The sequence below is a fragment of the Lutjanus erythropterus genome, chromosome 11, assembly GCF_056507025.1.
Source record: "Lutjanus erythropterus isolate fLutEry1 chromosome 11, fLutEry1.hap2, whole genome shotgun sequence".
NCBI lineage: Eukaryota > Metazoa > Chordata > Actinopteri > Lutjaniformes > Lutjanidae > Lutjanus > Lutjanus erythropterus.
The window spans coordinates 34,099,307-34,114,147 of record NC_139327.1 but is presented as its reverse complement, the minus strand read 5'-3'; the positions used below and the strand labels follow the sequence as shown (position 1 = coordinate 34,114,147).

Sequence of the window (14,841 nt, the reverse complement as noted above, 5' to 3'; positions counted from 1 at the left end):
AAAGAGAGTAAATTACCAAAAAAAGGTACTGCTGGGTAGCAATACCAAATTCTATGTACCTGTACCATATCAACTCAAATATTAATACTACCCAACCCTATATTATAATGCTCCAAATTGCTGACATTGAGTCTTTAGACTATATCCCATAGATGGTGCAGGCAGAGGTCATTAATCAATTAATCGATAACAATGTCTCTTAGTTGAAATCAGTTTTCCAGCAAAAGGCTGCTTATCACAACTTCCACGGTTTGCTACTTTACTTTTTCTGTGCCATTTGTCACTTCTGTCTGATATTTCATGTTTTATTATAAAAAAAACAAAAAACAAGGGCTGAGTAAAATAGACAAAAGAATATTCATGCCCTCAAGAAGGGCTGAACATGAACATGAAGTCATAAATATGTCCTCTGCGGTATTTGTTTAATGGAAGCAGAAAGAGACTTTTATCTCTGTGTCTCAGTCTTGGACCCCACAAGGTGAATGTGGCACCTGATACCGTCTGTGACCCAAAACACCCTGTGCGAGTTCTCTGGCCGGCTCAGCACAGACAGACAGAGAGACAGACAGAAAGACAGACAGACAGAAAGACAGACAGACGGATAATCTGCCTTCGACCACACCACGGACAGCTTGCTCCATCATGAGTGGGCTGCTGAAACGATGAGCACTCGCTGGTGCTAATCACCATTTTGACTCACCAGATGACACCGACATGAAGCTGCGAACATTTTATGATCAAAAAGTCAGAATGCTAATGCACATCTGCCCTTTAGCGACGAGCTGCATTGAGCTAAAATGCCTCATAAACATGTTTATCTAATCTTTATTGTGATAATTTAACAGTTAACCAGAGTTCAGAGCAGTAGGTTGAGTGGAATCGATCACACTTGCATGGTCCAGGCAATTGTATGCTCCTATATATGAGAGCGTGTGTGTGTGTGTGTGTGTGTGTGTGTGTGTGTGTATCAGCAACACGTGTGTAACACTGCCTGCCCGCGCTGGAAGAATATTTGCTTTGCTTATCGCCGCCCTAATGCTCACTGACAACTTAATAACATCACAATTAACTAAATGCTAAACAGATGCCAGTGCTGGACTAATGTGATTGAGACAATCGGCACTTTTGACGTGACCCCTGTGTAGCGCTGCCATTGGCCTAATTTGCTTGAGTGACATGACTGCGTGTGTGTTAGCGTGTGTGTTTGTATTTGAGGTAACTGATTGCGAGGCCACTGGTGTGAACAATTTACCAGCATGAAAAAGATGAAATAATGTGACTCAAAATAGCTGCTTTTTTTTCTGACCATCATAACCTTGTTGTACTCCCTTTCCCCCCTGTCTCCTCTTTCCCTTTTTTGCTTTTTCTGTCTCTCCTCCTGTCCTCCCTCCCTCTCTGCCGCTCTGTCTCTCTAGCCAAACTATTTCTGGCTTGAGAAAAGAAAGTGTTTACTCTGCGGCAGAGGCCTGCTGGAATCACGCTGTGTTCCCACTGGCTAAACCCACTATTGCCACTCCATGGTTTGCATATTTTCCCTGTATTACAAGACTTTAAAAAAGGACGGAGGGAGATAAAGAGAGAGAGAAAGAAAGAAAGAGAAAAGAGTAAGAGAGAGCAACCTCCCCCCTCCTATTATATGTGGATTTTCTCTGGCACTGCTGTGTGTGTGTGTGTGCGTAAGTAGAGAGGATTCATGTATAAACAGGAACACCAACAGTCGGACAACAAATTCTTCCGAGGCCTGTGGACTCCGAACTCATTTCTACACAGGTCACATGGGAGATGCAGTCCCTGTCGCTTCTGCTGCTGCTCACAGCTCGTGTTGAATAACAGGCAACCGCTCTTACTGAATGTGGCCTCAGTTTGGTGGATGAATGTGCAGATTGCAATGCAAATTACAAAGCGTGCACTTGTGGATATACAGCTCAGATTGGCGGCTATATAGAGCTTGCAGAGCCTGTAAAATGCATGAATCCCTTCATTTTTTTAAATCAGCTGGCAGGCTAAAAAACAAGGCCCCCCCCAAAAAAGTACTTTAACTTCAATTTATTGCTTACTTTTGTTGTTTGCGAGCCACTTTCTCCGTGCACAAATTCTGACCTTTTGCTTCTCTGCACCGAGCTACAGTTTAATCAAGTGGAATGCGAGTGTGGTGGGTTTTACCAATAAAATACAAGAGCTATAAATTATGGCGGGGACCAAAACAATCTAATGAAAAAAAGAAATGAAGATAGCTGGCAGAAGTATAGAGATAAAGACAGAATGAGAAAAAAAAGTGTCTTGTACAGCCAGATAGGGAGAGGCTTTACTGGAAATGCAAAGTGAAAATGACACGTTGGAGGTGGCCATGGTTAAATGAGCTTCACAATAGGACATTATGGTGTGGGACAAAATCCACAGTATAACAACTCGGGAAACAGTTTAGATGTTGATATCGTAAAGAGGAAATGACACAGCAGAAACATCGACTTCTGAGGGCTGTTTGAGTAACTTGACCCTCACTAACTAAATCTCCAAAGATTTATTAAACAGAGTGCATTCACGGCTGTCCGTATTAAACAATAACCAGCTCCTTAAATTTTACTGCTCTTTTCAGCGACAGAGCTCACATTATGTGTTGAATCACTTTATTGTGCTTGGTTTAAAAAAGAAAGAAAAAATCCAGGTCTCATCAGGAGATAAAATCCTCTTTTTCTGGCCCATAAATTGTAAGTCAATGTTACAAATAAAACAGCTATATTTGGCCCATGTCGACAGTGAAAAAAACTGCGTTAGATGAAAAAGCTTGACCTGTGTGCCTGCGTGTTCCCAGAGGATAAGCATACTTGCCAGATTTTCCCAGGAGACGTTTTTCATTGCCCTCTCCCTATTTCCTCACTGGATCACAAATTCTGCTGTATTTCTCATGATTGCTGACAAGCTTCCACACCCTTTTTTTTTATTTTTATTATAACAACCTGTTTCTGACACTGTAAATTGTGTAGAAGTCTACTGTTTCCTCCCAGTCAACAGTACAGCCAAACTGGACTTCCCAAGTAGCATTCCTGTTCCTTAAGTGAAGTTTTAAAGAAAAGGGGCATGATTTTATTGAAAAATCTGCTTAAATCTCTTCGTATTTTTTTTCTTTTAGGGGCAGGGGCAAAAACTAAATGAAGAAAGAAAGAAAGAGAAAAAAGAATGAAAGAAAACTGATGAATATTAGCTTTCATGCTGGAGGGACAAATTATTCTGTACTTTTCTTGAGAATTTAAAGTAATTCTAAAATTATTCAACCTTAAAATGCTGTTGCTGTGTACTTGTTATTTTGTTATTTTAATTTATAAAAAAGTCACCAAAATGCAGGAAGCAAAGTCCCTGAAACTCATTTTTTGGTATCAAAATCACCCTTATTTTTGAGGTTTCAAATTTGGCTAGTATGTGGAGGAGGCTACTTGTACAGCAGGTCATGCATGTCATTTTGCACTTTGAACAAAAACCACTGAGCTCTCTATCATCGTGACATCACGGTTTAAAAGCCCTCTATATCTGAGGGTGTGTGTCCCCTCAGTTGCTGGGGACACAGAAGGTATTGCTGTTCATTGCACAATGACGCTTTATCTCTTAACCCTCTGTCAATATTACAACACTATAGTCCAACATCACCCCAGCCTGTGGCAGTAGCCACATTAGCAGTAAAACAACACAAAAAATCGCAAAACTTACAGCTTATTAGTTTGAAATTGAAATTGAAAGTGTATCACAGGAGGGACATAGCCTCATGGAGAAAAGACTCCAGTCTAACATCAAAAAATTTTTTTTCTACGTTCAAAGGAGGATTGAGAAGAAAACCTCAAGTCTGTATTTTTAAAATCCTTTGATGCATGACGGTAAAAATCATACTTCACTTCACCAGATCTGAATGAGTGATTAATATATTTGCAGTATCAGTCAGAGTAACTCCAGATATTAGTGTTTTTTTCCTTCTCCATTCAGAGAAAGTTATTGACTGTCATTTACACTTGACAGAATTTTAAAATAAAAAAATTCAGTTTGGAGTAGTTTCATATCAGTATGCACATTACATTACACTCTGCTCTCAGACAATCACCTGACAGCCACATGATGAAATGGAAGCCTCCACCAGGAAATCCTCCTCCTCCTCCTCCTCCTGTAAGCATGTAGCCCAACATGTTGTGTTTGTCTAGGAGGCTGCTATGCAAAGCGCAGGACAGTACATACACCGCATAACAATCGGAGGACATGAGACAAAGACAGTAGTAAACCGGCTGCAACTGTAAATGACAGCAGCGTTTTTCTTTAAGGACAAGAGCTCCGTGGAAGCCAGACAGACTGTGTTCTTTGCTTACAAAAGCCCCGAGGCAAGTTCCAGTTTCGAGTGAGAGACAGAGACTCTGATGCGATGCCATCCAATTTGGGAAAATATGTGACAAAAAATTAGCCGTCAGTAGATGTAATGCAACTCACAAGTGACTTCGGCTCCTGAACACAGACATTCCTGGATTTATTTGTGTGTGTTTGTGTGTTGCACAACGCTGCCAAAGAAGGGGTTAGTTTGCAGTGTGTGTGTTTGTGCATGTGTATTTGCACGAGTTCAGTGGGTAAAAACAGCCACATGATGTTTTGCTGCAAGTTGCCTTGGCATCTCGACCAGTCCCCCCCCCCCCCCCCCCCCCTTCACCCCTCACCCCCACCCCGCTCCACATCCCCATGCAAAAGAGCTTGTCCGTTAGGAATGACGACAACTTCAGGAATGCCTCAACGACCTCCAAACTATCCCATGGTTTTGGATAACCGCCCCGCTATACGTCCCACATACGTGCAGTGCAGTTTGAGGGCTGTAGAGAGGTGTGCGCTTTACCGAGGGCAGTTCTTTTTAACGGCAAGAAAAGACCGACAAAGTGAGAAAGAGACAGAGGTTGAGTCAGACTGCAGCTGATCCGGCCAACAGAGGAGATGCCACAATAGTTCCCATTCAAAGCGGCAAGAAACAGCCACAGTTTCGGAGGCCAAATATTGTCATCAGAGAACATTAGCCAAGGGCTGAAGCGCTGCCAAGAGGCAGGCAGAGATCAAATCTGGCTTTGATGGCCAACAGTAACCCCATGCTCCCACCACATGCCCTCTCTGATGTTTTGCGTCTTGGGTACTGTACACACAGACATTTCTGTATAAATAAATCCATGTTTGTTAAGCTTTCTAGCTCCAACAGATTTAACACACTATTGTCCACTGGAGTTGCTTTTGTATCTGATCAAGAGTCTTTTATTTTGTCTTTCCCTGAATATTCTGCTGAGATATCATTATTTAGGTTTTCTAGACAAGATAAGGAAAAGTGTGTCTAAAAAAACAGAATAAGTCTAGAACTGCAAGCAGTCCCTACAGGATGTTCATCACACCCCAGGACACAAAAGTGTTGGAGCGGATGAACAAACGAATTAGCTATTCTTAGAGCTTAAAGGGACAGTTCACGCCAAAATGAAAAACACATATTTTTCCTCTGGCCTGTACTCTGATGAAAATTTTGTTTTTTTGTAATCATCTTTTTTTTTTGTCTTGTGAGAAATAAATTAGATTCTTATTTTGAGCTTACTGAAGTCTCATCTGTTTCTACTAAACACCAATTTAGGAGGCAAGAGGAGCAAAACAAAAGAAAAGCAGGCGATCTTGTGCTGAGCTCATAGGTGTCTCAGAGGTTCCTCCTTGACCGTTGCAGCAACCAGACTTTAATTTGACCAGTGAGGCAAATTTAAGATCCCATTTAAGACAGCCAAGTTTTAGATCTTCAATTAAGCTAAAATTAGTCTCAGGCTGAGGTGAGACGAAGGCTATTTCTTACGAGCCGAATTTAAGAAGTATGAGAAAATGGTCAAAGTCTCAAATTGGTCTTAAATTGAGCTCATTTATGTCTAGGAGACACGGGCTAGACAAAGACGAGATCTTATTTTGAACTTTTCCTTTCCTCTTGGTGGAGATTAAGTCTAATCTTCTCTGGTAGACAGAAAGTAGCTCATATATAAAACTGCTCACAGCAAAGTCTGTGGTTTATCTTGAGTAAACAGGTTATGATTTCTGCTGTTCAGTTTTTCAAATGTATTTTTTGGGGCACTTTAGACCTGTAGTTGTACCTGCAGCTCCCACTGGACAATAAAACCAACAACAACAGACAAGTTCCTATTAAGTCTCTGAATGGTAGGCTTCAGAGACATACATTCACTCTCATCTTGTTGGTTACTCCCTTACTGGAGACAGACCAACGGACTAAATGCTGTCAGCCTTTGGCTCACTGAGCACTGTGCATGAATAATACTTACGAGTGTCACTATATGTAAAGGCACACACACAAAAACACCCAGAAATAAGTCAACAATAAACACATTGTGAACTAATTCAAGACGAAATTGGATTTTAGATTAGTTTTTGTGTTGAGCAATTCATTTAAAGTTTGATACCATCGAGTTTGTCTCAAAAACTACAAAAAGCAACTAAATGTTGGACAATGTAATCACACAAGCTGCAGTAGGTAATAACATAGACAATGAAAAATGCTCTCTGCTGCCTCTTATTACTCCACTAAGCCCCTCCCACCAAATGATGCACCAAACATTAGTTATGCTATTTAGGCTGGTTATGTCTGACTCAGAGGTAAAAAAAAAAAAAAAAAAAAAAAAAAAGACATAAAGACACAAAGGGAATGTTCAATCTGAAAACTATCAGCCTGTTTAGCTACGGTGTCAGGGTTGAACGAGAATTTTCCTCTAACAGTGTGCAATGGTCTTTCAAGTATACTTTCTGTCATTTGCTGGAGATGATGTTCACAGACACATTTCCCCCTTCAATTAAATATCGTAAGGGACATGCAACGGTCAATGCTATTTATTTCAACCAAATTTATAATGAAATATGCGGCCTTAAGTCTATGGGGTACTTGAAAAGTGCATGCATACAGTACAATAGTAAATAGGTTACAAGTCATCACAACATTGGTATTTGCCTTGAAAAATGGATCTGCAGCACAAAGAAAACCTCTGCACTATTCAGAGCCATAAAGCTCTGTGGATCTGTGTAGATGGAAGTGGAGAAGGGTATATAAATTGTGAATGATACTAAAATACCAACATGTTAACTTTCAGTTGCCATAATGATGACAAATGGACAGCATATTGATTTTGAGTCAAGATAGTGACAGCAATCAGCGAATCTAATTGAAAACGAGAGCCATGCTTTCGCAATGGGGAGAGCTAAATGTCAAGTGCTGAAATCCACAGTCAGATATGTCATAATGTAGATGTACAGTAGCTTAAAGAAAAAGAGACTCAAGCCTAGAATCATGCAGACCAAGAAACTGCCTTGTCATATTTTGCCAGAGCCCATTTTTCAGGCTCTGATCCCTCAGAGGGGCTCAACACATGGATGATTACTATACTATTACTGCTGCTGCTGCGCCAGTTGTCTGGCAGGAAGACACGTCTGGCCCTGGCTGCCGTTGCGCGCCCACCCCCACCCCCCCACCCAACCCCTTCCATTCGTTCCAGACTGGAATGCCTATATTTAGAGTGCTCCTTTCCGCTGTTATGGCTGCTGGATCATTAGCCTCGTTTAACCCTTCTTTACCTCCAGCGAGCTGATTGGCCGAGGGCATGCCCCTTAGGAGTAACCCCCCCCCCCTCCCCAAATCCTGAGTACACCACCCCACCTTCCCTTCTCAAATGTTGAGGAGCAGTGTGTGGTGGTGGTGGTGGTGGGGGGCATGAGTGGCTGCAAAGAAAAAGTGTAACCACCCAATGGGAGCTGCTACCGGGGGCCTGAGGGTCACAGCTTCAGATGAAGGACAAAACACAAGATGATGATAATGATGATGTGTGGCTATTTTGAGGATCGGTTTCTGGCTTGAATGTGCAGCAGTCTTTTCTCTCATCTCACTTTGTCTGACAGGCTCGGGTAGGGCTAAAATATGGTGATGTGGATCGGTTAGTGACTGACCCCAGTGACCATTCCTCTTATGCCGCTAATGGGCCAAAGATTAAACTTACAATATATCAAAGTCTGCAAGGTAAACCGACATGAAATTGTCCTTTGCAGAGGATGAATATTTTCCATTTTGGACCCTCTACGGGCTTTCCTTCACAATACAAATGATATTTACGCCATCTCCCAGTTCCATACTACAGTATATACTTAAACAGTGCTATACAAGACTAAGTCTATACATCACAAATTTGATGACTTTAAACTTGACTCAACGAAATCAAAAAAGACTCGCAACTCGACCAACACTGTTGTTCATTTCTTAAATTTAGTTTTAAATAGAACCTCTTTCTACCAAGACACCAAACCTGAACATCAACATACTGTCAGAATGTCCGACTGGCAACACAGAAATTCCAACTTTCCAGTTCAAATTGAATGCACCATAATGCATGAGAACCGCAACGAGATGAAGGAGGAGATGAGGAAGAGGACACGAGCATATTTATCTGTCAGTTTCTCAATGTCTGCAGTGCGGCCAAGCTCATACACTTCATGCTGCATGATTGAAAAAGTATTTATATCAAGTCGGTCACTTCGGTCCATATACACACTCTCTCTCTCTCTGCTACAAGTCTGCATCACACTTTTTTAAAAATCAGCCGATGACGTGAGTGACGTTAACTTTCTCAGGAGTGAATGATCGTCACAGTCATGTTCATTTGTTGCAAACACGAGCACATTCATGAACATCCGCTCTTTTAGCATGATCATTCAGACTCACACCGAACACCAGTGACTGGTGACTTTAACTGGACTTGAGCCTTTTAAGTTTCCCTTCATTTCCTAACTAATGCTAATGTTATTCATTCTCAGCAAGCAGCACATCCCCAGTTCCACTTTGTTTGAACCAATACAAAAGCATTCAATCAAGTTGCAGGAGAAATTCATGCAGTATGCAAAACATGTGGGTTGAAATTTACAGAAAGAGACACGTGAACTTCCAGTTTTGTTTGACTTTTGAAGTCGCACAAACAATGGGAAGTCGAGGCTCCGTTGTTAAAATTGCATTAAATTTGGTTTAGGACTTGAAACTCAAAGTTTAGAACTTCGATCTGAGTGCTGACTTGTGACTTCATCCCATCTTTTTCAGCTGCAAATAGCTGCTCCATATCTGTACTGTGTTACATTATGGGGCAATATTATCCATCAACAGTAGCATGGAAGCGTGTGGTACACAGCTCATGTCAGGGTCTAATTATTTTGAGTCTGGTGTGATAGTCCAACATGTTGGCTGTAGAGCGAAAATTTGGATAGAGGACGATCAACAGACAAGTTTAAACACATCCAAGAGAAACCAAAAGACTCAGAAACACACATGCATACAAATGCAAGACAAAACTAGAATAATCCAGCAATCCAGCAACATGTTCATAAGGAAGTGGTGGAAATTTGAGACGATCCTTTCCCCCAAATTAAAGAGTTCATCAGCAGCAGTGAAACCGTTCTGGGCCATCACACATCTGCTGAAGGGGGATTTACTTCTTCCTATTTACATCTTGGCACCTAGATCGTCCTCGCCTTCCCATCTTCATAGCTGAGCACTGATAAACAACATCGGCCTGCCAAGTTTTCCCGGTTTGTTGATTACTGTTGGGTCTGTCTTGATTTAGGGCGAGTGGGACTAATCCAAGATGATGTGATCTATCTATGTGTCAATCCATGGCTCCAGTTATCCAGAGAGGGCTGAATGAGCCGGCACACATCACCACAACACACGCCACACCACAACATGCATGCTGATTCGCGAAAAATACCCAAAACAGATTGGGACTGTGAACCAAGAGAGACTTGATGATTCAATGTGATCTGAATGTTTCTCTGTTTGGACTTGATCTGATTACAGTACATACTTCAAAGTTTTTACAAGACATCTGCTAATTTGACCTTTTCATCACTATTTTGAAAGAACTGCTCTTGCCAAAATGTGCATATTATTTTAAGTGCAGCATCTGCAGCGTATTCTACGAATTAATACACCGAGAATAAAATCAAGTGGAACTTTTTGTGCAAATTCAACCAATGCACCGTGGAGATGTAGCAGAGAAGCTCGTATCCTTTTGTTTATGTCTATGGTGTCATGATGTGATGATATGTCTGGCCATGCATGTGTTCATACCGGTGTGGATCTGCCGGTGAGCCTCCAGGGATTCCTCTGTCTGGAACTGGGCACCACACTGGTCACAAACTATGGCCTTCTCACCAGCTGGATAAAGAAAAGCGACAAGAGTGTGGACAGTTATTACACATTCACACACACGTACCACATTTGGAGAAGCAAACATGGAGAGAAAAAAGGCATGTTAAAGCGGAGACAAAATGCATTTTATTTAAAGAAAGAAATCACTTAAAACTGTCAACACTGAACAATTTTTAATTATTTACTTGGGCTTTTGCCTTTATTACATAGTGCATTTGATTTGACTCAGCGGGGTATCCACCTCCATTTTCCATTTCTTGCAGTGAACACAACTTTTAAAGACAAAAAGTGAGCAGCGGCGTTGAGCTCATCACCACAAATTTTATTTTGAAGGTTTAAAATGAAGTTTTTCTCATGCTTTTGTGGGATCAATGAGGGACAATGCACAACAAGTCAGGAACACAGTCAGGAACACAGCCACATAACCCAAGGCATCATGGGATTGCCAGTGAATGGCTATCAATATAATAACAACAAAAACTGTTTTCAAGATGGAGAAAAGATAAACAACCACAGAGGACATTCAGTGGACAATGCAGTTTAAGACTGGATTACACAGCTTCATAAGGGGACCAGTGTTGCAAACGTACAATGCTTGGGTTAGCATGAGCTTAATGCTAGCTTTTTTGCTTAACTTACTGCAGCTAATCCTGTCACTTTTCCAGCAGTTGGGAAACAACAGATTAGACTTTTCTTGGTCTCGAGAAGCTGCATCGTTAACTGACACACTGTAATCTGTACTGTACATTTCCTGCTAGACTGAAAACTTATTGCTAAGTTTTGCTAAGTTATGTGCAGCACTGTCACTCGTCTGCTACTGTCTCTCCTGCACTTGAATGCTGCACAGACATTACACACAGTCCAACAAAATGTAATTATTTGGGCAGTTGCATCTTGCAGGAATATGTTGCTTTTGCACTGCAGTAAGAAAAAATCCATACCAACACAGGCCTCATACAGACAGCACTGAGAAGCTTTCTTGTAAACCAACACATCTTAGTCTGAACTGTTAAAAACATATAATATATAAGCCAATATATAGCTGTTTAAACTGTCAAATACTAATACTGGCTCTAATGATCATGTTATAGAACATAAAAGCAATTGTGGCACATGCACAAGATTTTTTTATCTCGGAAATAATAAATATTGAGTTAAGATCAGTTTAATTATGCTTCATTTTTGCAGAAATGTCTTGCAAATGACCACATCTTTCTAAATATATGTGCAATCTGTGTGATAATAAGCATTGTAATTTGCAATGAAATAATCCCTCATTTCCTAAGTTGCACATACGAGAAAAGTGATTGACAACAATGAAAAACAATGTTTTTCAGCCTGACACTATTATCTGAAGGCTTAGGCTTTCATTATTTGATCCTCTTTAGATGAATATTTTTCAGTATTTGACTGATTAATGGGTGTATTGTAGTATATAATCTAGCCTACATTTAGCTTTCTAATTTGATGAAACAAGCTATCCGCCTTCAGATTGGTCAGATTCAGCTCTTAATTTAATGAATATGCATTTAGCAGCAGGAGGTACCGTCTTCTTCTACATCCAAGTTTGATGTAGGCCAGATAGAGTCTATTATTTGTGATCGTTCTTCTCAAGTCAAGTCAAAAAGCACATTTAAACACAAACCACACTGACCACAGTGCTGTGGAGACCATGTGACACATTATTTTCTCCTCTGCAAGTCTAGTTTCTCTAACTTCCAGATGGATATTTAGACACACTTTTTATGTCAGTATATACTCTAGGAATATATCTGATGTGTGCACAACATGTATCACTTTAATGCATATGTAGAAGGCTGATGCATTCTTGCTCTTGACTCAAAGCCATGCAGTTCTTGTGGAGAACTTTTCCACCATTGTTGCACCACATTCTGCTTCCGTATGTACAAGTAGATCAAGTATGTAGCCCTTGAGGTATGGTCTGAATTGCAATGTTCGTCTATACTTCTATGAACAACCTTGTACAACAATAAAAAGCAGAGACAGGAGACTGGCAAGCACGCATACACACAGTGCTGTTGGAGGGCACACACGATCAGGCCCAGGCAAACGACTTTTTATGGCTTGGCAACGAGCACTGTACATGCCATACACATCACACATCAAACAGACGCAGAAACACACACACACATTTAACATCTGGATATTGTGTGTGCACAAAATAGACGTGTGTGTGTGTGTGTGTGTGTGTGTGTGTGTGTCTGTGTCTGTTTCCAGTGTAAGCACAGAGCGATCTCTCCCGACCAGGCCTTGGTTTGTTCTTGGCACGGCCTCGTGGGTTACGACACCTCCAGAGAGAGAAAGAGAACACAATGAAAACAGGAAGCCAATTCTTAGATGACAGAAAAAAAAAGTCAGGGAGAGATGGCTTGTGTGGTTTTGCAACCGCAGTGACATTAGGGAACGGCCTGTACTGTAATAAGCCCTACCAAAAGCAGAAATGACACGGACCGTACATGACAGAGTGTGCCTGCCAGTGGAGTGCTTATGCAACAAGTTATGCAAAAGACGGCACAAGTGAGCGTGACTAGATCATAAGCCGCTGCAGTGCAACCTTTTAAACCATCACATCCTAGATTTGTCTGTGATATCACAAGATTTATTCCCACTTAACAACTTTAAACTAAATAGTCTGAGCTGCTGTGCAGTGTCCTTTGTAATTGGCTGCATATTCAAGAGGCATAATTTGTAGTGTGAGCGTATGGCACGCCAGTGTCAAATGCACAGATGAGCATATGGCCGAATTAGCTGGCAAAAGCAGCCACTTAACCTTTGCAGAACAAGACATGTAGTGGAGATGTAGACAGGATCCCCCAACACACCCACTGATGTCCCTCATTTGCATTAAACACATAGTACCTCTGTTGCTTCTTTAACTCCCTGACTCATCATTGTTGTAACTGTAATTATTAGTTTTTACAAGCTACGTTTGCTCTGCTAAACCGCACTGGACCCGTTCCATCATATTGATTTAAGCTCATTGATCGCCTTTGAGGAGACCAACTGGGACAGTTTTATGACCATACAAGTGCAACCCTGACACCATTATGCACAACTGATAGACTAATATCAGTGCTAAAAGTGAATACACGTGAAGGGGCAGTTCAGATAATGTGAAGTGGGGTTGTGTGAGGCACTTATTAATAGCTAGTTTGTTAACCGCAGTCGATGCAGGTCAGCATGTCCCCACTTTGGAGAAGCAGCAGGTGCACCAGCATGGAAGCTAAGTGATGTACTGCTGTGGACAGGGTCAGCAGCAAAACAAATTTTAGCCACTTAAAAAAAACAGGTTGACCCAAAAAAATTAATAAGAGTTTAACATGCTATATTTAGAGTATTTTCACCACTTTACCTTACCGTCATACAGCCTTTTAAAATGGGAAACTGCCGTTACATAACCCATACATCACTCTCTCCAAAGCAACCAGACTCCATAAGGAAAAACAGCAAGTTAACTTTGCAGAACACAGGACTACCACTGTTTTGCTTGGTTAGTAGGTTTTGGTTGTTGTGTGACTCTGGTGCTTTAATAGGTTATTTCAGACTCACTGAAGTTACATAATAACACAAACAAACCAACAGATTGAGGCAGCTGTAGTTCAGCAACTCCAGTGTCCTGCAAGGTTAAATTACTGTTTTTCTTTATGGAGTTTGGTTAGGTTGAAGAGAGCAATATTTGGCTTATTTGGCGGCAGTGTCTCATCGTAAAAGGCAGTCTGACAGCAAGGTAAAGTGGTTAAAATATCCCAAATACATAATAGCTCGATAAGAACCCTCTCCAAATGATCCAAACATTACTGCTGACCATTTCCCAAAACATGTCAAAGAGTATTAGATTTAAAATGAGGTTTTTCCTACATTCTGGGTAGAAACTGGGCTAAATTACTTTCCATGATCTATGAAAATCAATTTAAAACTTGCTTGAAAATAAGTACCGTAGTCCGTCGCAGTGAATATCATGTCACAAGTTTCATGATAGGCAAGTTTACATTTACAATTTGTCTGCCTCCACCACTGAGGTCCCCCTGAGCAGAGCACTTAACCCCCAGCTGCCCCAGATGGGCTCCTCAGTGGCCGACAGATCAAACCATGATTGCACCAGGCAGCTTCCAGGTGTGTGTCGCTGTGTGTTCCTGGAAAAGAGCACTCATGCTCAGCAACTCTAATCTGGTTAAAGAAATGAATGGGCACCAATGGCTGACTGGAAGGAAAGAAAAACACATTCACAACTATGTTTTGCAGTTTTGTAAAATATAGGTGATGTGCAGTAAATCAGCTTAACACTGGCATGGTTACTACAAGTAATGACTCCGCCTCACAGACAGTGGAGGAACACTATAACCAGTCTTCTGGGAGGCCAAGAGGCGTGTGCTAAATGGGCCAGGGATAGGATTTTAGTGCAGGGCATGCCCCTGCTTGTGGCACAAGGACATAAATTGTCAGGAAATGCCTGCATGGTGCCTTGCTTCAAGGAGAATGGAGTTGTGTGAGGTCACCGTGGGGCAAAGGGGGGAGGAAAAGTGGGAGCGCAGGAACCCAGGGTACACACAGCCAGGCAGCCACCCAGCCAGATGCCCGTCACTCTAGTTAGCCAG

At 41.4% G+C, this 14,841-nt stretch overlaps 1 protein-coding gene across 1 annotated transcript in view; it reads right to left on the bottom strand.

The window, feature by feature from the left end:
• Positions 1-14,841, bottom strand: part of zbtb16a (zinc finger and BTB domain containing 16a) — a 201,694-nt gene that overhangs the window by 67,262 nt on the left and 119,591 nt on the right. The window contains exon 4 of the mRNA XM_084730007.1: positions 10,145-10,231. Coding sequence (XP_084586133.1) covers positions 10,145-10,231 — 87 coding nt within the window. The remainder of the gene's footprint in view (positions 1-10,144; positions 10,232-14,841) is intronic.